This window comes from Polypterus senegalus, chromosome 3, assembly GCF_016835505.1.
Source record: "Polypterus senegalus isolate Bchr_013 chromosome 3, ASM1683550v1, whole genome shotgun sequence".
NCBI lineage: Eukaryota > Metazoa > Chordata > Cladistia > Polypteriformes > Polypteridae > Polypterus > Polypterus senegalus.
The window spans coordinates 278495808-278520595 of NC_053156.1; the positions used below are offsets into that span (position 1 = coordinate 278495808).

Here is a 24788-nt window from a genome sequence, read left to right on the forward strand (position 1 = left end):
GAGTGAAAGGCACGATAGATAGATATTTTTTTTTTTAAAAACAACCTTTATTGATATAATTGTTAAAAAACAGTATATAACACCACCCAACAGACAAAAAAAAAACATATATACAGAAAAAATAATCTTATTCAATATAACAAATGAAGAAAACATTTCCAAACCAATCTGTCCTACCACGCTCTAATTAAGTATATGTGTGGAGATATTATAACATCAAGTTTAACTCGTCTTCTTCACATTCACAGAGCACACTATTTACACACTATATATCCCTAAACCTTTCCAAATTCTTTGTACATTTATAAAAATTAAAATCCACTAAGATTCTACTTTTACATAACAGTTTGAAGACCCCAATGGTATCCTGAAGCCCAGCCCCACTGATCTTATTTTTGCGGGTTTTCCATATTGTTAGTTTTGCTTGCCCTATGATAAAGTTCACCAGATTCACATTATTTCCTGTTCGTTTTGTTGCCTTCCACCCAAATAAGAAGCCCACCTCGTTATAAACAAAACCCAATCTAACGATCAGATTTCTGATGACAGTGAAAAGAGGTTTAAGCCTCATACAAAACATAAAACAATGAAACACAGTTTCTCTTTCACCACAAAAAGGACAAGTATCAGTAACCCCAGGACTAATAATTGCTAAAAAGGAGTTCACCGCTAAAATGCCATGCAACAGCCTCCACTGCAGATCTCCCACCCGATGAACCAATGGTGGCCTGTACAGCGACCTCCAGGCCGGCTTTGCTCCCTCTAAAACAGTGAGTTTGTCTCTCCACGGTGTATCAGGATGCGTCTTCAGCTGAGTTTGATGGTTGACAGTCACACACATTCTGTAGAGTTGTTTTCCAGTCACACACTGCAATGGTAAGTCCAGCAGGTTGCTTATGGACAGTGAGCCATTAGTTTTACTGTCTGTCCACTCACATGCCGGGGACACCACAAGTGCAGGAAAATCACAGTCACTGGAAGGGCAAATCTTTGTAATAAACAGATCTTCTATTTGTGTACAATAGTTCTTGATCAATGATGTTCTCAGTCTATCTAAGAATTTACCTAATAATCGCAGAGAGTGCACTCCTGTCTCCTCTGCTATTGTTGTTGTGTCCTTCCAAGCAAATCTGTCCCAATCAATTAAATGCCGAAGTTTAGTAATATGGCACTGTGCAAAATTATAAGCAAAATGTTGTAATTCCAAAGAGCAGCTGACATGATGGTTAAACAGCAGCGGTTCCTCCAGTACCCAAAACAAGGAAGTATTTTCAAAATCCCTTGTGACCTTCAGTAGAGACCAAGCACTTAATAAACTTTTATAAAAGTCCGGTAACTGTGAGGTATTAATCTTGTCCACTTCACACAGCACTATGTTCTTCCCCAGTCTCATCTGTCCAACCTGGTCAAGAAAGAACCGAGCTAAAAAAGTCCATGGGTGCTGCTCCTGTGCATATAACAGTTTTTGTATTGTTTGTAGACGGAAAGCAGCCACTCACTCCCAAACATCCATAAGTCCTTGACCCCCTTCCTCCAGTGGTAAGTACAGCACACTCCGTCTCAGCCAGTGCATACCGTCCCAAAAGAAGTTCACAATAGCCTCCTGTACCTGCTTGATCAGCTGTGATGGGGGCTCCAAACAGATGCACTTGTGCCACAGGCTGGAGGTCACCAGGTTATTAATAACCAGCATCCTGCCCCTATAGGACATCTGGGGGAGGATCCAGCGCCATTTTGCCAGTCGATCTTGAACCTTTTGGAGTAATCCTTCCCAGTTCTTACTTATAAAGTGTCCATTGCCAAGGTAGACTCCCAGGTACAATAATCCTCCAGTGCTCCACTGCAGACGCCCCTCAAGCTGGGGTGGACTCAATCCTGCCCAGTCTCCCACTAGCAGAGCACTGCTTTTGGCCCAGTTTATTTTTGCCGATGACATTTTTTCATAAGTTCTTTGACAAGCTGTCAGCTTATCCACATCCTCCTGATTCTTGATGAGAACCACAATGTCATCCGCATAAGCCGTAACTTTAAATGGCTCCACTGTATATTCTGGGATAGACAAACCACTCAGCACTCTCCGCAACTCCTTAAAAAGGCTCCAATGCCAGTGCGTACAGCATTCCAGAAAGTGAGCAGCCCTGACGAACTCCTCTTTGAACTGTGAAAGGCGCACACAAGCCACCATTGACTTTCACTACACTAGAAATGTCACTATAGAGTAATTGAATATTGTTAAATTTCTCCCCAAAACCAAAAGCCCTCATCACATCCCACAAATAGGAATGACTGACCCGATCGAAAGCTTTCTCTTGATCTAAGGAGAGTAAGCCAACTTTAAAATTAAGAAGCTCTGAGGAAGCCAAAATATCCCGAATTAAAAATATATTATTAAAAATGGTTCTGTCAGGGACACAGTAGCTCTGATCTGGATGCACCACTTTAGTCAGAACAGTCCGGAGTCTGTTGGCCAGCGATTTAGAAAAAACTTTATAGTCCGCGCACAGCAGTGACACAGGCCGCCAGTTTCAATTTCACACAAATCTCCTTCTTAGGAAGGAGGGTTATCACTGCTCTCCGACAGCTCTGGGGTAAGACACCCGTCCTGATGCTCTGTGTGAACACTTCTAGGAAGTCTGGACCAATGAGATCCCAAAATTCTTTATAAAATTCAACTGGGATCCCATCAATACCCGGAACCTTGCCCACATTAAGCCCCCTTAAAGCATCAGAAAGTTCCGATAAAGTCACAGCTGCTTCCAGGTTTGTGACATCTCCTTTAGGAAGCTGAGGAAGATTCTGTAACAACTGATGGCAGTCCTGGTCATCTTCAGCCGTCTCTGCAGCATACAAAGTCTTATAAAAGTCCCTCACGATCTCCCTGATCTCCACTGGCTGCTGTTTCTCTGTCCCATCTGCTGCCCGCAAACAATATAAAACTTTACTTTGCGAGTTCTTTTTTTCAAGACTAAAAAAATACTTTGTTGGTGCATCCATTTCATTTAGGCTCTGAAATCTTGATCTCACCAGAGCCCCTTTAACTCTGGTGTCCAACAGCTGGGCCAGACCCCTCTTTTTATCCTTGAGGCTCTCTGTAAGCTGTGTGGTTGGGCCAGAATCGAGAAGCCTCTGGATTTCTGTGACCTCAGCTTCTAATTCAGCCATCTCAGATTTTAAACATTTAGTGACATTTCTAGTGTATTGCTGACACAACCCTCGAATCTGCACCTTCCCTAAATCCCACCATTGTTGCAGGCTGATGAACTCCTTTTTTTTCAGTTTCCATGTATTCCAAAAAAACCTGAATATTTCTTTGAAATTCTGATCTTGAAGTAAAGTAGAATTGAAGTGCCAATAAGCACTTTTAGGTGTGTAGGCTGTAAGCAGCACACTGCAGGTTAGTAAACTGTGATCTGACAGCCCAGTGGGTGTGATGGAGCTCGATTTGAACAGTCCAAGGTGATGTTTGAATGTGTAAAAACGGTCCAGTCTGGCCAGTGACACCTCCCCACCACTTACTCTCCCCCACGTGTATTGCCTGCTCTCCCCATTCTTCCTCCTCCATACATCCACCATCTCCATTCCCTCAGTATCCTCAGCAGTTCTTGGGCAGAGCGAGGATGAGGCTCAATCCGTTATTTCTATCTAATGGCGAGTTGATGGTACAGTTAAAATCACCTCCCAACACCACGAGTTCTTCCGAACTGCACTGCTCTAAAAGATCTTCAACTTTCTTAAAAAACTGTACTCTCTCATTGCCATCATTCGGAGCGTAAACATTTATGAAGTTAAAAACCTTCCCCTGGATCTGTGCCTTTACTCTCAATAATCTCCCCTCCAGTATGTTATCCACCCCACAGATGTCTGCATTTATGTTATTTGTCAACAGCACAGCCACGCCGGCACTGACATTGGACCCATTACTATAAAATATCCCACCATTCCAGTCCCGGCTCCACTCCCACTGGTTTTCCTTATCAATGTGAGTTTCTTGTAAGAAGGTTACATTCAGATTTTTCTGTTTTAAAAACTCAAAAAGAGCCCATCTCTTGCCAGTATTTCTACCCCATTGATATTTAAACTCCCAATTTTTATACTGGCCATAATCACAGATGATATAAAAAAACAATTCACGAGAAGACCCCAGTTCAGAAGGGGGTGAATCCTACAAGTCCTATTCATTTTGACTATTCATTTTGGACTTTCTCTTCAGTTTACTTAATATGTTCTTAGTCTCACCAGCTCTTGTGAGGTGAACATTGCGGAAGAGGATGGACATTTTCTTAAACTGCGGACTGATGACACAAACAGATCAATATCAGGAAAGAATTCGACTCATCGACTCCTTTCGCCCAGCGGTCTCTAATAGAAAGTTTTTTATACTCTGGGCACTGTAACCCCCCCTGTCTTTTAGGTCTTGTGCTTCAGATACCGTGGATGAATCAGAAATACTGCCTTCCTCTTCCTCACTTTCACTAGCTACCGCGGCGTCTTCCTCCGTCACAGCTGCTAAAACTGCAAAGCTGCTCTCAGTGACGGGAAAGGCGGCCGCACTGCTCTCTCGGTCAGCAACAGGCGATTCCGCCGCGACGTTGCTGCGCTTTTTCAGAGAACCTCCTTCTACTGTATTATAATGGCGCTTTTGAGCCGGTCGTTTAAAACCGTCATTGTTTTCAGCATCTTTAATTACTTCCATTTCAATCGATCCCCAAACACTGTCATCCACAACAGCAGGTAGTTCTCCCGTAACCCCACTGCCCCCCTCCTCACTGTTCACAGTCTCATCAACATGCGCGCCCTTCTCCCCCAGCGCACTAACAGAAGCCCCCTCACTGGCTGATTTCACGGGCACGGAGGACACCCACTGCGCTGCACCTTCTAGGGCTGACGAGGGTCCAGCCTGCTGTACACCTTGTTCATCTTCTCCCTCTTTATGTGCCATTGTCCGATTCCGCTTTTCAGGGCACTGTTTAACTAAATGCCCCCCCACTGCCACACGCTAAACATTTGATTTCATCAGAAGTAACAAAAATCACGTAATCATGACCGTCAAGCCTAAACCGCATAGTAATATTAAGATCCACATCCGTCTGATTAAACACCATATACACCTGCCTTCTAAAAGATAATACATGTTTTATTGCAGGAGCTTTGCACCCAAGGGGAATATATCGGATCTTTGATACGAGGCGACCGTGACGCTCCAATTCTCTTTCAAGTACTTCATTTCTTAAAAACGGCGGTACATTGGACAAAATAACTTTACGGGCCGGAGCCGCCAGCGGATACACCTGCACAAAAACACCATCGACAACGACTCCTTTTTCGACAAGTGTCGATACCAAATCAACAGAACTTAAAAATAAAACTATGGATCCATTCATCCGAGACGCTGATTTAATGTTTTCACATCCTATAACTTCTCCTACGGCCAATACCCCACTTTCCAAAGGAATAAAATCCTCTGACACAAGTTTAACGCCATGCCGGCGAGTCAACTTTTCCAAGCCTGCAGCCATTTTGGCTGCCGTGGCCTAAGGCCACACAATAAGTACTTTTAAAACTCTTCCACCAACACTTAGAAAGAAAAGTAAGAAAATTAGAAAAGAAAAGAATAGTGATTTAAAGTTTAAACAAAACAACACATACCTCAAGATCCGCTCCCACACACCACAACCGCCATCCGCGCCAACACAAACTCCCAACAAGCACTGCGACAGCGAAACAGGAAGGAAGCAGAGAGAGATAGAGAGATAGATAGATGTTAAAGGCACTATATAATAGATAGATAGATAGATAGATAGATAGATAGATAGATAGATAGATAGATAGATAGATAGATAGATAGATAGATAGATAGATAGATAGATAGATAGATAGATAGATGTGAAAGGCACTATATAATAGATAGATAGATAGATAGATAGATAGATAGATAGATAGATAGAGTGAAAGGCACTATAGATAGATAGATAGATAGATAGATAGATAGATAGATAGATAGATAGATAGATAGATAGAATGAAAGGCACTATAGATAGATAGATAGATAGATAGATAGATAGATAGATAGATAGATAGATAGATAGATAGATAGATAGATAGATAGAATGAAAGGCACTATAGATAGATAGATAGATATTTTATTAATCCCAAGAGGAAATTCACAATCTAGTAGTATCTAGTAGAATCTATGCTCGTATTTTAACTCAGAACTGTTCATAGCATTTTGCGCCAGCACTCAGTGAACAATGCCATACAAAAAATAAATTCATTGTATTGTATTTTATAGACAAAGAATATATTAATAAACAATACAAGCTGCAGGAATAGGGGGTCACACGATTGTGAGTGCTGTTTTCGCCCTATTTAAATACAGTGAGGGCAGTGTCCAAATAGTTGGCATTAGGTTGAATTTGTTTGCTGTGCGTGTCATTCAAGACTGTGTCTTGTCTCCTCTTGTGGTTTTCATGGACATAATATCAAGGCACAGTCAAGAATGCGAGGGTATCTAGTTGGGGAGTCTAGGGATAGCCATCTCTGTTTTATGAAGATGACGCTGAGCTCTTTACCTCATCTGATTCTGACCTTCAGTCTGCACTGGTGTAATTCCCTGCTGAGGGTGAAGCAGTTGGGATGAGAATTAGCACCTCCAAGTGTGAGCTCTTGGTCCTCTCTAGGAAAAGACTGGATAGCTCACTCCAACTGTCCCTAGTAGAAGAGATCAGATGTCAGAAAGAACTGGAATACAAGATTGACAACAGACTAGAGTATCAGCAGCTGTTCTGTGGGCACTGCACTGGTCAAAGACAAAACTCTTAGTTTATCAATCAATCCACATCCCTATCGTTCTCTATGGTCATGAGCTGTGGTTACTATCTGAAATAATAATAGTACAAGTGGCAAAAAAAAGGTTTCGTTGTGGGCCAGGGCTGTCATGTCCTGTTAAATTTCCATCTCAAACCCCCGTTTGAAACTTCCCCTCAGAGTTTTGAAGGCAATATTTCAGTAAACGCATAAACCATCGAGAGCGAGAGGAAGGTTTCGCTTGGTGTTTCAAATATGATGCTAGAGAAGGTGGGGGAAGGGATAACCCAAAATATTGCACCTCTTTGTAAAAAAAAAGCCCAAAAAACCACAGCCCACAAAAGCCCATTGTGATAGATGGGCTGACACCCCAACTGGAGTGGACTCCATTCCCCTGATGAGCAGGGAGGCCAAGACAAGGGATGTTTATGAAGTACCAGATAACTTTCCCACCCCCAGTCAGGAAGCATGCGTGGAGCAGCACAGAAACAGCTGTGATACCAGGACTGAGGTCCCAGCTGCTATGAATTTGGTGCTCTTACTTGGCTGAGAGGCATCTTGGCCTGGGTGGTTGTGGGTCTTCTTCTTGGTTGGGAGAACAGAAGGAACTTAGCCCTGTGAGAGACCTGTGGTTGTCCTGCACAAATTGTTCCATCACATGCTAGGGAGCAATACCCCTGCTGACCATCCCCAGTATAGATGCCCGCAGGACACCCTGGGATTTGTGGTTCTGTAGGGTTGCAATGTTGGGTTCCATGAAGTCCACCAGGGGCAGCTAACAAAAGATAAATGCCTTTCTTCAGGAGGATTCTGCCTGGCCTGGAAGTGCTTCATAGAGACAAGGGTTGGGACCAAGGATGCACTCCTAGATTGAGTTTTGAAAAGGTTGACCTCAACCAGGTGAGTTGGAGTTGGGTGGGTGCTGACAACACTCAACTGGGAGAAGATGGAGAGAAGAAAAAATACTTAAAGGAACTGGTAGGCGCATAGTACGCTGAGAAGCCTGTCTAAGGTATTTTTGTGAGAAATAAAAAATGTATGTTTGCTCCAAAGAAGTTGTCTGTGGAGGTTAGGTGCCCAGTAAACCTCCTGAAGGCCACATCATTTCTCTAAAATAGGAATAAAACCCTTGACCTGGCAACACTGTCACAGGGCGACTGGGTTGACATTCGAGAGATTCAAGTGAGTGTAGGAGTAGAGTGGCTGCTTCTGCAGAAGGAGAGGAGCCAGCTAAGGTGGCTTGAGCAAATCATAAGGATGCCCCCAGGTGGCTCCCTCTACCCACTGAGTGGAGACCCTGTGGCAGAGCCAAGACAAGCTGAAGGGATCATACCTCTGAGTTAGGTTGGGAACACCTGGGAATACCTCTGGAAAGAGCTGGAATCTGTAGCTGAGGACAGGGAAGTCTGGAATGATCTGCTTTGCCTGCTGCCCACATGACCCTCACCGGGAAATAAGATGAAAAAAAGAGCAGCAAATACTCAAAACTCATTAAACAAGTGCTAAACATGCACAAAAGTTCTGACCTAAATTATTGCAACTGGCATGCTTTGCAAGATATTTGAAGAGCAGGGAATATAATAAGATATAAGAGATGCGTATGTTCATTTTTTTTATTAGCTGCTACTTGGAATCAACAGACTGACTGGCAGCCTTTATGTAGTGCTGTCTGCATGGAGGCGCACAATCACTCTGTGTACATTCGTTTACCTCCTGGTACTTTGGTTTTCCTTCCACATCTCCAATGACAGTTTTAAGTTAATTGTCAGCTCTAAATGGCCCGGTGTGAGGGTCACTGTGTCCGTGATTGCTCTCTGCAGTAGGCAGGCCTCCTTAACCATCCAGGATGGCTTACTACCTTCTGCCCAATGCTGCCCAGGTCCCCACAATCTCTGGGATTAAGTGAGTGTGAGAGTGTTATTTTACTAAACTTTTAATTTGATTTTATTATCAGAGCCATTTTACACCACTACACGGTGGTGCCGTGTTCTGACACATTTCTTAATAAGATCCCAAGTGCACCTGCACTTACTTAACCAGCTTCTCCTTTCCATATATCAGTTCAGTGCTGGCTACTATTTTACAGCTCACAGTTCCATCACTTCATTTCAAATGATTGTTATGCTCCGTTTTTGGCTCCTGAGTGCTCTGACTGCAGTCATTGGCGGGGAAGGAAGTAACAAAAAGAGATGTGGCTTTTGCAGCTTCATTTTTTCTAAAAAGCCTTTACTGACATTTTTGCTTCTCACTAAGAAATAAATAGAAGTCACTGAGATGGGTTTATTTTTGGCTTTTCACAGTGGTGTAGTTTTGTCAGCTACAATGTTCTGACTCATTTGATTGCACTCTTTATACACTGAAATTAATCATTGTGGATTTTGATCATTTTTACACTTTATTAACTGGCAGCAGAGACGTGCACCAGATTACTGCCTTCCAGCTTTATTCCTTCTTTCTGCAGACAGGCCTGCTTAATGGTGAAACATGCTGCTGGAACCGAATGGATGCTGCAGCAGGGTGGCACAATGTCAGTGCAGAAAATCTACCTATTAGTAAATTGCATCAGGATTGAAAACAGTTTTCATTGGAGCAGTTAGTGCTGCCCATTCATTGTCTGTTCACCTTGTCACTGCTTTTCAGTTGTTTCCTCCTTCCTCCTGGTGCAATTTCTATCCTCTAATGCAGGCATGTCAAACTCACTACCATTGGTAGGCTGCTTCGACTGCCATACGTGCGTCAGCGGGCCTCGCTGTACCAAATACTATTATCCTATTATACAAAGTCACTGCAGGTTTCTTTCCAATACTGAAAACTTTAAAAAATCTAACACTTAAAGTTTAAAGTTTAAAGAAAAGCAATTTATTTCCATACAATCTCTGTTAAACAGCATACATTTAAAGTCTTAGCCTCTTAGCTAGGTCCTTATATTATTATATTACAGTATGTTGGCTGGGATTGGCACCAGCAGACCCCCGTGACCCTGTAGTTAGGATATAGCGGGTTGGATAATCGATTGATGGATATTCATTATACTATATTCATTGCATATATAGGAGTCTTACAGTGTGAGATTTATTTCTTTTGTCCCGACACTTGGCATCTCTTGTTAGTAACCAGTTTGTCAATATCAGGCTTGAAATCTCGGGCAGCTTCAACTTCGATGAGGAATGAAAGGTGCTCGACAGTAAGTCGCGAGCGATGTGGGGTTTTGGTAGCTTTCATTAACGAAAACAATTGCTCACAAAGGTAAGAGCTTCTGAACATAGACAGTACTCTCGATGCCAACTTACAGATCTGCATATACGAGGGTGGCAGGTAAGCATACAAGCCTGGCACACCAACTTTGTTTGTTTTTGCCTTCAGAACACAATCTGACTGCAGTTCAATCAATTCTTTTTGGATATTCTCAGGCGCATTCTCAACGTTGTAAGAGTATGGTGACATAAACAGCGCAACATCCTGTTCGTGTGAACTGAAGTAACGAAAACGCTCACTGAATTCATTGCTCAGTAATTCAAGTTGGAAAACAAATCCTCCAAAAATCAAAGTTTACTTCAAAGTTTATATTGTAAAATAAGCCGATATGCAAAAAGCCCCCTGAGCTACACTAATTGTACAAACTCAAAACCACACAAATTTGTTAATAAACAACTCCCCAACTTCTCGTGTCCACTTCAGATCTTCAGCTGTAGTCTGCACTAACTATTCGTTACAATACTAGCACAAAATTACATAAAACTAGAGCAAAAAAACATGAAAATATGCGAGCTATTACTACTTGTGATGGTCAGTTCTGCCCAGTGGCCAGTCTCAGCAGCCCAGTTGCAACGTCACGTCTCATTAACTTTGGTCAAGGCTCATGGTTGGGGATGCCTAGGGTATCAAGGAGCTGCAACTATACTAGCAGATGACGTTTCCGGTACCGTAATGTCATGGGAAAACGCACTTTTTTCAGAAGTCGGAAGTAAGAAAAGTTGATAAGTAACGGCGAAGATGCAGAATGATTCAATCACAAAAGATAGTAATCATTTTGTACAAGTTTAGTGCTAACAAGGATCTGTCATGCAGGCCGTACAGATTTCTGTTGCGGGCCTCATGTTCGACATGCCTGCTCTAATGTTTACTTAAACTTGATTTATTCAGCTTAATTACACTTCCACTTAGGAGCTCAAACCACAATAGTCTAATTAAAAAAAATTGATACACCCCATCTATTACGGATATAAAGTACCTACAAAAAGTATTCAACCCCTTGGAAATGTTCATATTTTATTGTTAATACTGCATTGAATTCTTGTAGATTTAACTTGACCATTTTGACACTGATCAGCACGAAAAGACTATTTAATGTCAAAGACCTCTGTGAAGTGGCATGTCAGTTTTCTAACCTGCTTAATCCAGACCAGGGTCACACTGGGGGCTGGAGCCTATCCCAGCGGGCACAGGGCTGAAGGCAGGAACATACCCTGGACAGGGCAAAACTCCATCAAAGGGCAAACACACACACAGCAAACACACAAGGGCCAGTTTATATTGATATCTGATATTTTCTAATCTACTAATCCCCAAGAAGATAACCTTTGGGGTTCACAACACAGGGTCAGCCATTGTACAGAAACAATGGAGCAATTTTCAGGTTTACGGCTTTGATCAAGGGCCCAACAGAGTAGGATCCCTTCTGGTAGATAGATAGATAGATAGATAGATAGATAGATAGATAGATAGATAGATAGATAGATAGATAGATAGATAGATAGATAGATAGATAGATAGATAGATAGATAGATAGATAGATAGATAGATAGATAGATAGATAGATAGATAGATAGATAGAACATTATTTGTCTCCAGGGGTAAATTTGGCTGTTTACAGAAGCTCTCTGTAAAATAAAAATAAAAGGACTTTTTATTACTCTTCAGCTGGAGGGCACATCTTCCCCGTACTCCCCCCAGCCGCAACACAGTACAATACAGCACAGCACAAACACTCTAATCTTCTCTTCCTTGGCACCACCACTCCTCCCTCGCAACCTTGTCCTTCTCCACCCGACTCTGGCCGAGGAGTGATGGTTGATGGCTCCCTTTTATAGGTCACCTGGAAGTGCTCCAGGTGTTTGATCCCCAAGATCTGGCGGCATTTCCAGGTGTGATGAAGCTGTTGCCCACACGGGCTCAGGAGTCCCAAACACAGCACCCCCTGGCGGTACCTGCGGGACCCACTAGGGCTGCCCCCAACTTCAATTCCCAGGGAGCCCTGTGGGAAACCGAAGCACTATACCAGCCCAGGGGGCAGCCATCTAGCATCCAGGATGAGGTATTGCACTGTCCAGGGCTGCTCCCCCTGAATACAGTATGCAGGGGCGTCCCGGCTGGGCATGGACGCCAGGCGCCTGTCACAATAGATAAATAAGTAAGTACACACACTTTGGTATAATCACACACCAGAATGAATGTAAAGCAAAAAAATTAACTGACTTGGCTGTCATAGTCACACATTAAGCAAATTTTTACCCCAGACCTTAGTTTAACAAACTAAGCCACATGTAGGGAAACAACTTTCAGGTCAGGACAGGTTGGGGAGCATGCACTGGTACACAGCGTGTTGGCGCACCCACCACATGATGAAATAGCTCAGGATCCCAGATGGTAACCCCCCAGGCAGACACGCGGTCCAGTCCCACCCTTTGGAAATTACCCTCTATCTGCCTCAGGCAGTTGTTACACATGCATCACGTTGGCCTGGTCCAGTCACTCAGGTCCTCAACAATGAGGATCTTATGAGCCGGATCACCCTCAGGGAATCGTGCCACATGGCCATACTGCCATAAATGATGCTCCTTCACAATCGAGGTAACGTGCCTCATTCAGGACTTCATGAGCAACTGCTCATTTAACACAAACTCAAACCAACGATACCCAAGGACTCTCCGAAGAGACACTGTACCAAAGGAGTCCAGTCATTTGCAACCATATAGCAAAACAGGAACCACCAAGACTCTAAAGACTTGGACCTTCGTTCTTTTGCAAAGATACTGGGAGCGCCACACACCCCTTTTTCAGTGACCTCATGACGCCCCATGCTCTCGCAATCTCTCTACTAACTTCATAAGAAGAGTCACCAGAGACATGCATGTTGTTGCACAGGTAGGAAGACCTTTATCCATCCATTATACCCACACTATGCGACTCTTCAATTCCACCCGGGGGAGTAAATGTGAACATTAGTTTTATTTTAATTCTTTTCATTTTTATTATTATTTAATTTAATATTGTTTCTTTGTATCAGTATACTGCTGCTGGATTATGTGAATTTCCCATTGGGATTAATAAAGTATCTATCTATCTATCTATCTATCTATGCAACCCGCTATATCCCAACCACAGGATCACGGGGGTCTGCTGGAGCCAATCCCAGCCAACACATGGCGCAAGGCAGGAAACAAACACCAGGCAGGGTGCCAGCCCACTGCAGCCTTTAATGTAATGCAAAAATAAAATAACATTACAATCTCAAGCCTGCTTAATCAATCAGATTCAGGATTATATAGATAACATCCTGAAAATAACATGAACAAAACAAAAGTAAATGCCAGGATGGTGAGTGTTGGGTAATTTGGCCCTTTTCTGCTCAGAAGTTTCTGTATTGAGTTTTTACAGGACTCCTTCAGTCAGTATGTAACCCTGCCTTAGTTTTTAGAGAGTGAGGCTGCAGAGATCAATCTTTTTTTTTTTTTTTTTTAATCAAATTTAGTTTCATGTTACTGAAGCCTGGAACATTTGCTGTATGTCACCTGATCACTAATTTGTCCCTTGATTATTTAGCATTCCCCCAATACTGCCAGGCAGGCTGTTGCTCACTGCTAGCTGCTATGATAGCACTGCTTAGTGTGACAACCACAGCGGGCTCTGGGTCATAAGTTAGTGTGAGGTAGAAATGCTGCCGCTCGCTTTCTGGTTGGGGCAAGGAAATATGACTCTGTTTCTCCTATTTTAGCTTCTTTACACTGGCTACCTGTCAGTTTTCGAATTGATTTTAAAATCTTGCTGCTAGTTTTTAAATCTTTATATGGGCTCGCTGCTGCCTATTTATCTGAATTGTGTGTTTTACACCAGCCATCCAGAGTGCTTAGATCTTCTGGTCAGTTGTCTCTGGTTGTCCCTCGTACCAAATGTAAAACCAAGGGGGACAGGGCCTTTGTAGCTGCTGCCCCTTGCCTGTGGAACTCTCTACGTCGTCATATAAAGGAGTCGTCTACAACTGAACTGTTCAAAATGAGATTAAAGACTCATTTCTATTCACTTGCATTCCTTGACCTTCAGTAATACTGATGGATTCCTCTTTGTGATTTTATAACATTATTTCTATTTATTATGTATCTTATTTTATGTTCATATATTTTATTACTATTTATTTTTTATTTTTTTTATTTTATTCTGTTATTGTAAAGCACTTTGGCCGCAGCATTACTATGTTGTTTTAAATGTGCTATATAAATAAATTGAAATTGACATAAACAGCTAAGGTACAGCTTTGTCACCAGGTTACAAAAAAATAGCTGCAATGATTTATGCACAAAGGAGGTTGCATCTCGGAGTGATGCAACTTATGGATAATGTATTTTGCAACAACAGGAAGTGCTGTAAGAAGCCAAGACATTAGTCTCTGTTCATGGCAGAAAATGATAAATACAAATTCTATTATGAAAGTAAAACTCTTTATTTACATAGGTTTGTTTTTTTGTGAAAATTTATTTATTGAATATTTACAATGTAGCAAATCAAGCAGAACTGTACCTTGACAACACCCATGGCCCAGACCACCCCCTCCTTCCTGAGGGGTTTGAAGTGCACTGAACAAACAACAGACATTCAGGAAATTAAGGGACTGAACAGAGGCAGATCAGCCCTTAAGAATGCTGTATAGGTCTCAAGATGCAGATAATTCCACATATAATCCAACCCCTATATCCTAACACAGGGTCACGGGGGGGTCTGCTGGAGCCAATCCTAACCAACGCAGGGCGCAAGGCAGGAACAAACCCCGGGCAGGGTGCCAGCCCACCGCAGACCACATATAATAATTTTCAAAATGAAGACAGTCTCGTTGGGTTCCCATTGTGATGCAAGGATATGAATCTCTATAAAACAAGATTTGTTGATAGGAGGAGAGATGTAGGAATATCTAAAGAAATTTGAATTTCATTGAGTAGAGAAAAGAAGCCAAGGAGTGAGATACAAAAGTCCAAAAGAAAAAAAAAGAGAAACAAGAGGGCAGAATCAGAACATGTGGACGCCCAGTAGGCAAAAGTGACGAAGAAGATCACGGTCACTGGGCAAAAGAGACGAAGAAGATTAGATAGCACTTAGGGGGAGGAGTTAAGAATTGTGAAGGAGCTTTAATTGGGTTTGTTGACAATTCGGATTTCAGGAACGGCCTTTTACATTACAACATATGGTCACCCAGGCACAGGTAACTGAAATTAAGGTTTACAAACAATACATTATAGAGGCTGGAGACAAGACAATTACTGGGCTGAGAAAGAGTGAGATGGGCAGTCAAGAGCATGAGCAGGTAAAACAGAGAAAAGAGAGATGTTCCGTGTTCTTTAAAATGAACACATTCGTAAGTAAAAGAGAAAGGATGAAGAAGGAAGAGAAAAATTGGACTAAGCAGATTAGGACAAAAGGAGCCCAACATGACAAAACAGGTCACAAAGTGCACTACCATAATCCCTGAAGTCTCCCGACCAGGATAAATACATGAGTAGCGATTGATGTTAGGAGCATTTCTATAGCACATTTGCATACAAACAATGAACCTCAAAGTGCTTTACAAGATGTCAAAGAGAAAGTTACAAGAAAAGAGAAAGAAAAGATTAGGCAATAATATTAAATGATAAGTAACAAAGAAAGAAAAACAAATCAATCTAAACAATCTTTAAAAACAGATAAATATCAAGTAAAAGAACAGCATCATTATATACAGTGTCATGATGTAAGTCTCTAAAGATGAGTTCAGATGTCAAAAAATTCCAGTTTGGATGGAGAAAAAAAAAAACAAAATCTGTAGGGGTTCCATAACCAAAAAGACCCCACTAGGCATTCAAGCTAACATAAATGTTCTTAATTTCATAATTTCATTCAGCTCAAATATTTCTCTCTACCTGATACAAGATATTTAGGGCATAAGGGATGATAAGACCACTGGAATGCCTATAGGACTTAGGCGTTAATGGCAAAAAGAGAGTCCCCACTAGAAACTGAGAATGGATAATGAAGAATTCAATATGCACCCACGGCAGATGAGGGGAAGGAAGAGATAGCCAGGACCAGACGGGATGTAGGATGAAGTCCAGTGGTGTTGTCCTGTAATGGGTAGACACTCCTCTATCAAACCTACTTCTAATTAGGGTTGCATGGGTACTAAGATTGGGTCTCTTTCCATTTCATAAAAATTTAGAAATAAAGTATTTCACTTCTCACCAATAATTGGTGAGGAAGAAGAATCACGTAGCTCATATTCATTTTACTCATGGCTTGGTGAGATTGTAAGGATAAGGGTTTGTTAGTCCAAGAGCTGATACGTGACAATATTTAGAGTAAGCTATTGCTATAATTGATGCAGAAATATCCACCATAGATACCTAAAGTAGTTAGTAACTGGGATTAATGGTGGTAAACAGATTTGCTGAGATAAACATATAAGTGGCAAGAGTTTGAATTTTGTCTAGTTAGTTATGTAACTGGAGTAGATTTCATATGTTTTAAGAGTCTAAAATAGCAGCATTATTTAAAGAAGCATTACCAAAGTAGGGCGCAGTGGTAGCGCTGCTGCCTCGCAGTTAGGAGACCCGGGTTCGCTTCCCGGGTCCTCCCTGCGTGGAGTTTGCAAGTTCTCCCTGTGTCTGCATGGGCTTCCTCCAGGCGCTCCGGTTTCCTCCCACAGTCCAAAGACATGCCGGTTAGGTGGATTGGCAATTCTAAATTGGCCCTAGTGTGTGCTTGGTGTGTGGGTGTGTTTGTGTGTGTCCTGCGGTGGGTTGGCACCCTGCTCAGGATTGGTTCCTGCCTTGTGCCCTGTGTTGGCTGGGATTGGCTCCAGCAGACCCCCGTGACCCTGTATTCAGATTCAGCGGGTTAGGAAATGGTTGGATGGATTACCAAAGTAAATGAGAACATCATCAGCACAGAGGGAAATTCTGTGAGAAAAACTGTGACAAAGTATAAGTGTCTGTAACTGACAGTTACAGATCGCTGCTGCTAGTGGTTCAAGGGATCAATTGATTAGTCCCTGCCTAGCCCCTTTTATAATGGGGAAGGGATGGGAGATTGAAGACTTTTTATGGACAACTGCAAATGGGGAGGAATGTAACATTGTGATCAAATTTAAAAATCCATTTTTGAATCCCATTCTCACCTGTCACAAGAAAATAACATTTCAATCAGGGTGAACCATTTTATGAATAAGTTTCTGTGACTGACAAACAAGGACCCAAAACTAAACGTTTTATGTCTGAATTCTTAACAGATAGAGGCCAAAAGCTTTGACATAACATAGGATCCTTACCTTGTTTTAACAACAATGTAACAACAACCATATTAATTCTTGAATGACAAGATGAGGTGGTCTCTTTGATCATGTCAGAAAGGGGATAAATAGTTCATTTTAAAAGAAGGTCAATTAATTCAGATGGAAGCCCATCCAAACCTGAAGTCTTACCTGCAGTCATGGAGTCCATGGCTTCTTTAAATTTAGCTGATTTAAATGCTTCTTCATCTGCGAGGCATAGAAGAGGTAGATTGTTGAAAAACACTTTTAAGTCTTTTTTTGTGAAGAACATTTTTAATACCACAAGGTTTTACTCAGTCCAGCAACAATGTTTTTATTGTTATACTACATTTACTATATTTTAGTGAACATTTTCTCAATATTTTACTAATAAAAAAACTATTGCTGATGTTTACCTAACAGAAACATTCTGAACCTACATTTAGGTGATCCCATAGGCAAGGACAAAATTTCTATGGCACATGATATTGTTGTTGAGTGCTATCAGCTCACAGATTCCAGAATTCAGGAATGGTGGCATATGAAGTTTGCATGTTCTTCACTTTTCCACACAGGTTTACTCCATGTACTCTCACATTTCAAAGAGAAACTGAAATTGTATTAAGGAGTGGGCTCTGTAATCTACTGGTAACTCGTTCAGATGTAGTTCCTCCTGCCTTATGCCCTGTGTTACCAGTGTAAGATTCCTGACTTGTACTCTAATATATATGTTATACACTGCACATATAGTTTATACTATGTGATACAGTACCTCCTCAAGTGTGCACCCCTTTGCTTCCCCTTATGGGGGTCAAACCTCAGATGTCAGCACCTGACATTGTGTCACAGCAGCTGATGTGCTTACTTGTTAGGGTGAAGATCAGAGTGTTACATTCAGAGGTCTGAACTGCAATTTGATTATTTAGACGGTTACCTACCATGTAACACTTGTGGTTGGTCGGCCAGTCGGCCGGTTTGATCCTTGCAAGGGGAAGTAAAGGTGCGTACACCTAATGAGCCCCAATTTATACACGTGTCGTGTACTCTTTGTATTATTTGGCAGGTACTGTATCACATACCTATGATCTGGTTGTTACAACTGAGGGGACATGGCAGATGTTTGCCAACTGGCTGACCTACCACAAGCATTACCTGTTGCGATTCAGACCTATGAATTTATAGTATATATAGCACTATATGTATGTATTAATGGTTATGCAATATGGTGTGCTGGAATGTGCTATGGTGGTTCTAAGCATATCACAGAACAATTATTTGTAATTTGTAAATAAACATAGAAAGATTTCATTTACAATAGTTTTATAAATTAAAATGGGAAAACTTTGGTATGGCAAAGATAGACATGCTATACTGTAATGTACCTTCCTTTTTATCATTGAATATGATTGGGCATTTTGTGGAGATTTTCATGAAAATGGTGCTGCGGATTCAAAAATTATTTTATTATAAAAGTCTGCTATCAGTCTTAATAATTGTAACTGTTCCTTTCTTTTTAGAGCAAAATGACTCAGAAATGTGTACAGTTTCTCAAGTATACCCTGTTTGCATTCAACTTAATCTTCTGGGTAAGTTACTTTGTCCACTTTAAGGATATCAATGTAGGAATCTAGAACAGAGATGAAGGCATGTTTGGTCTAAATGTTATACAAATGTTAGAAAAACTGGTAACACTTTAGTTTAGTTACCGATAAGATGCACTTTTTAGTCATTTGCTATTATGTAACAAGACCTTAGGAAGCACTTCTTTGGGTCTTTATAACACACGCAAAGCAACAACAAAAACAATACTTTATTTCTTGTATAGCCCAACGTCATGCAAGGAGTGACACAACTGGCTTTAACAGACCCTATTTTTGACAGTCCCTAAGCCTTGACTTCCTAAGTTGACAAGAAAAAAAACTAAAAAAAAAAAAACACTTGTTAGGAACAAAAAAATGGAAGAAATGTTGGGAAAGGCAATTTGGAGAGAAACAACTTTCCAGGTATGCTGGGTGTACAATGGGTGTCAAAAAATGGGGTAAATACAATACACAAAAAAATTACAAAGTAATCATCTTCACAAATCTAGATGGCTAATCTGTCGTTGCCTCCTCAGGAATTCAATACAGCAGTACAATAGTAATAGTAGTAGTAGTAGAATAGTACAAAAGTAGTAGATGATATCACACACTAAATACAGAACTATCACATATGAGGATTACGATTTATTCAGAGTCCTGGAGACCTCGGACAACAAGCTGCCTCCCCCCTACTGACCATTTTACAGCTGAGTCAGTGTGGGGCCGGCCAATCAGATGAAAGGACCCTTCTACCTGATGATATCAGTGCTCCTTTATCAGAGATGACTTTTTCATGGGCAGGCAAACAATTTGGCAGTAGAGCAGCGGCACCAAGTGCCACAAGTGAGTACCTAGAAGAGGAATAGAGTATGTGAGTGTTAGTTTATAACTATCATATTACTTATGTTTTAGTGCTAATGACTAACAGCCAAGATGCAGTATGCACAGTTAATCAGTAGCTCTAGTCAGGGTATACTAAACTCAAGTAGTGAGTCTTCAGCTGGGATTTAAAAGCTGAGACTGAAGGGGCATCTCTTATAGTAGAAGGCCACAGGTTTAGGGTCTTGCAACTAAAAGCTTGACCTCCCACTGTTATTTTATTAATTCCTTGGAACCATAAGCAGACCACGATCTTGAGATTTTAATGTGTGCTTTGGTTTGTAAATAATGATAAGTTCAGATAAGTAAGCCGGATCTCGGCCATTTAAGGCTTTATATGTTAAAAAGAGGATTTTGAAATATGTCCTAAACTTAACCGAGAGCCAGCGTAAAGATTTAAGAACTGGAGTGAGCTAAGCCTCAGCATTGTGTTTATTCATCTCTATAATATGACCTGCTGATAAACCTTCACTTTGGAGTGGTCTGAGGTGGCTTAGCTGAGACACATTTCTCTTGACGTGACATATTTAGTATAAGACTTTCATATTAACAAGTCATTCTACCCTCATGACAATATACCACACAGCACAGAAATGAATAACCTCTCTACTGATGTTTTATAAGTGTTATAAAGACCAGAAGAAGTGTTTATTAAGTCTTGTCACATAATACTAAATGACTAATAGATGCATTTTTGCATTATATAAACTAAAGTGTTACCCAAAGACTTACTTACTCAACAGAGAGACCTTAATCTGTTCTGATTACTTATATTATTTAAACGCTAAAAAAAATCATTCACTTACCTGGACGTATACAAAACGTTTTTATATCTTGGCAAAAAAATTATAAAATCTTTTTAATGCTTGTCTGCCAGGCATCTGTTCTGTTCTTTGCTTACATTTTTTTAAAACACATGATGAATTGTTCCATAATTAACCTTTTCTTCATATGGCTCCCTTAACTTTTAGGGTTTTTCTATAATTACTCATTTTATTGTTTAATACTGTTTATAATAGTGGATGGGTGCTGAAAGACTGTGCGGATCAACTGGCCGGAATCTTCACTAGAATTTTCAACCAGTCCCTGTCCCAGGCCACTACCCCATCCTGCCTCAAGTCCTCAATTATTGTTCCACTGCCGAAAAAATCTATCACAAACAGTCTGAATGATTTCCACCCAGTGGCACTCACATCTGTCATCATGAAGTGCTTTGAGAACCTGGTGCAGAGTCATATCATCATCTGCCTGCCAGCAGACCTGGACCCATTTCAATTTGCTTGCAAAGCAAAGAGATCCATGGAGGACACTGTGGCCACAGCCCTTCATGCTGCCCTGACCCACCTGTAGCAGCAGAGGAGTTATGCCAGACTGCTCTTTGTAGACTTCAGCTCTCCGTTTAACACCATCCTCCCATAACGACTGGTGTCCAGACTGGCAGATCTGGGAATTCCATAACTCACCTGCAGTTGGATAGTGGACTTCCTGTCTGGTCGCTCCCAGAGGGTCAGGCTGGGTCTGCACACATCCACTGCTCTAAGCCTCAACACCAGGACGCCACAGGGTTGTGTGCTCAGCCTGCTCCTCTACACCCTCTACACATATGACTGTGTCCCCACTCACCATAGCAACAAGATCATAAAGTTCACGGATGACATGATGGTGGTCGGACTGATCTCAGGTAAGGAGGGTGAGCTAGCATACAGGGACGAGGTGGAGCGGCTGTCAGAGTGGTCCACAGTCAATAACCTGCACCTCAACACCACAAAAACGAAGGAGCTTGTTATTTACTTTAGAAAAAACAAAACTGACATCCAGCCACTCATCATTGGCGGGGCCTGTGTGGAGAGGGTCCCGGTATTCAGGTTTCTGGGCATTGAGCTGGAGGATGACCTGACCTGGAGCGCCAACACCAAGGAGCTGCTGAAGAAGGCGCAGCAGAGACTGTATTTTCTGAGAATCCTCAGAAAGAACCATCTCCCCAAAATTCTGCTCCTTGCCTTTTATCACTGTTCCATCGAGAGTGTGCTCACGTACGGACTGTGTGTGTGGTACAGCAGCTGCACTTCCTCAGAAAGGAAAGTGCTCCGCAGGGATGTCAGGACAGCGGAGAGAACAAATGGTTGTACCCTCCCCACTCTGGAACAAATCTACACCTCCCGATGCCGCAAAAAAGCAATAGACATTTCACAGGATTCATCACATCCCGGCCATTGCCTCTTCCAGCTTTTGCCATCAGGCAAGAGATAAACAGAGCAATGAAAACCAGGACAAACCACCTTAAAAACAGCTTTTATCCAAAAGCAATCATGGCCCTGAACTCAGAATAAAACTTCTCCATATCATTCTCTCCCAATGTGCAATATAAACCTTAAGTCAACCAGTGCAATTTGTATATTTTGTAAACTACTTTTATTACTATTTGGTTTGTTATTATTTTCTCTCTTCTTGTCTTTTTAACTCTTATGCCTCACACTGAGTTGACTGCACCTCTCAATTTCGTTGCTCCTTTGTAAAAGTGACAATGACAATAAAGATCTATCTAGTTAATTTATTTTTATTGATATCTATTATTATTTATTAACATTTTACCTGTTATCAAATACTGTAGCAACTGTCATATCTCTACTCGATTAATATTTTGCAGAAGCTTGGTTGAAAAATGAGACAGGCTACGTTTGGCTGAACAGTAATCATCCTATGATATCAATGATAAGGTTCATAGGGTCAGTACTGTCACATGTACAGAGTGTAGTGAAATTCTTACTTGCGTGTGCTATTAACATGCACTGCATTGCTACTCTCTGGCACCATGATCAATGAATACAACTACCGTACTGCAAAATGTACATGTTGCATTGTTATAAAAAAATAATAATGAGTGGAAAGAAACCCCTTACCTTGTCATGTGTTCTGTGCCTAAATACACGTTTAAAGTAACTGGATCAGTGCTGGACAAATTGCTAATTAATGCCATTCAATTTGCCTGTGATGTTCTGGGCATCTCACCTGCCATCATTTATATTCTGAAGAGTCAACACATTATAGTTCCATCACCAGCTCACTAGTAACTACACCTTGTCGTCTTTCCCCACTATTCATAATATTTAACAATAACAGTTTAGTGCTTTTTGTCGAATTATTGCTCTACTTTGTGAGGCAGATATGACCAGATTTAGTCAGGGTGCATCGCAGTGATGGTAGATTGGCATTCATGTTAGTCTGCTAATCGTAATCTACATCATGCTAACTTTATGCTGGTCTTCTAAAAATACTCTCACAGGCTTAATCTGCTATATTTTTACACTCATATTTTTAAGTCGACTCCTTCTTTGCAAAGCAGACACATTTTGCATAAGGAGGTCCTGAGCTGCATGATAAAGTATGAATTAATTCTCATCATTCACATCCTGTGTCCACTTACTGGAAATGATCTGTCTTTCAGCAAATAAGGGGTAAGCCTAAAAGTTTTGGGAGTAAATAAACGTCTGTAAAACTGAAAAGGTAAACGTTTAAGCACATACTGTATGTGTTGAAAAGAGGAAAAAGAAAAAAAAATAATGCTGACAGTTTCTTTTAAATGCAAGGAAAGTTAAAGAAAGTGCAGCTAAGGATAATAAATCAGTTCCATCGTCATACTCAAAGTGGCTGTAATGGAAACCTTTCAGCACTCATGCTGTAAAGAAAATGTACCCTGAGTTTGAAGATGCACTCAAAACTGAATTGTTTTCTTAGGTCACGTTTGTTTATTTTGTTTGACACTTACAGGGCTACTTAGTGAGTCAAAGGTGAGGAATAAATTGCCATCTTTGTGGATTACAATATCAATAATCAGTTAATTATCAATGTGGCATTCCTAATTAATTGATCAATTAATCATTGTGGAAACTAATAATTAATTAGTTAATCAAACATTTCTTGTAATAACATCAACAGTGATGAGTCAATCTTTATAGCAACAGCATTAGTCAATATGTTCATTTTTAAAATACACTCACAACTGGCAGTCGGCCATTACAGCAGTAATATCTGGCAGTTCAAAACTTTATTCATTTTTATAGTGACAGTATTGATCAGTATTTAAAAATGCAGAATAAATGAGTTGATTAATTAATCTCAATAATATTAGTCAGCTGCCAATTCATCTTTATTTCAATAAAGAAAGCCTGTGGATTCTTTTAAACGATTTTAAACAAAACTTAAAAACTTATCTTTTTAGAAAGGCATTTTGTTCAATTATTTCTATAGATTATCTTGTTTGTTAATTTATTCTTATTTTGTAGCACTTTGAGATTGTTAAATATAAAGCGCAATATAAATACAATTTATAATTATTGTTATCCATCCATTTTCCAACCCACTGAATCCGAACACAGGGGTCTGCTGGAGCCAATCCCAGCCAACACAGGGCACAAGGCAGGAACCAATCCTGGGCAGGGTGCCAGTCCACCGCAGGACACACACAAACACACCCACACACCAGGGCCAATTTAGAATCGTCAATCCACCTAACCTGCATGTCTTTGGATTGTGGGAGGAAACCGGAGCGCCCGGAGGAAACCCACGCAGACACGGGAGAACATGCAAACTCCACGCAGGGAGGACCCGGGAAGCAAACCCGGGTCTCCTAACTGCGAGGCAGCAGCACTACCACTGCACCACTATTATTATTATTATTATTATTATAATTATTATTATTATTAATCTGCTATACAAAACAAATTATTAATACACAAACACAAGCAAAAGATTTCTATGTTGCACTTCAGAATGTTAGTTGTAAGGACATACTGTAGTGCATCCAACTGTATTTGTAGTTACTAATCACTCATTAATTTAACGTTTTTATTAAGGTCTTGGTATTGAACAGTAAGTGACTAATGTATATCTTACAGGTAGCTCCATACTTATTTATTATCATTGTGGGTTTTTTTATGTGTCTTATTAACACCATGATAAGTAACTCCCAGGTACAC

The 24788-nt window shown here is 40.9% G+C and overlaps 1 protein-coding gene across 2 annotated transcripts in view; it reads left to right on the plus strand.

Moving 5' to 3' along the window:
• Nucleotides 1–24788, plus strand: part of zgc:64051 (leukocyte surface antigen CD53) — a 56931-nt gene that overhangs the window by 14824 nt on the left and 17319 nt on the right. For both annotated transcript variants that reach the window (XM_039749267.1, XM_039749266.1), the window contains one exon: nucleotides 18871–18939. In XM_039749267.1, coding sequence (XP_039605201.1) covers nucleotides 18877–18939 — 63 coding nt within the window. In that variant the 5' untranslated portion in view covers nucleotides 18871–18876. The remainder of the gene's footprint in view (nucleotides 1–18870; nucleotides 18940–24788) is intronic.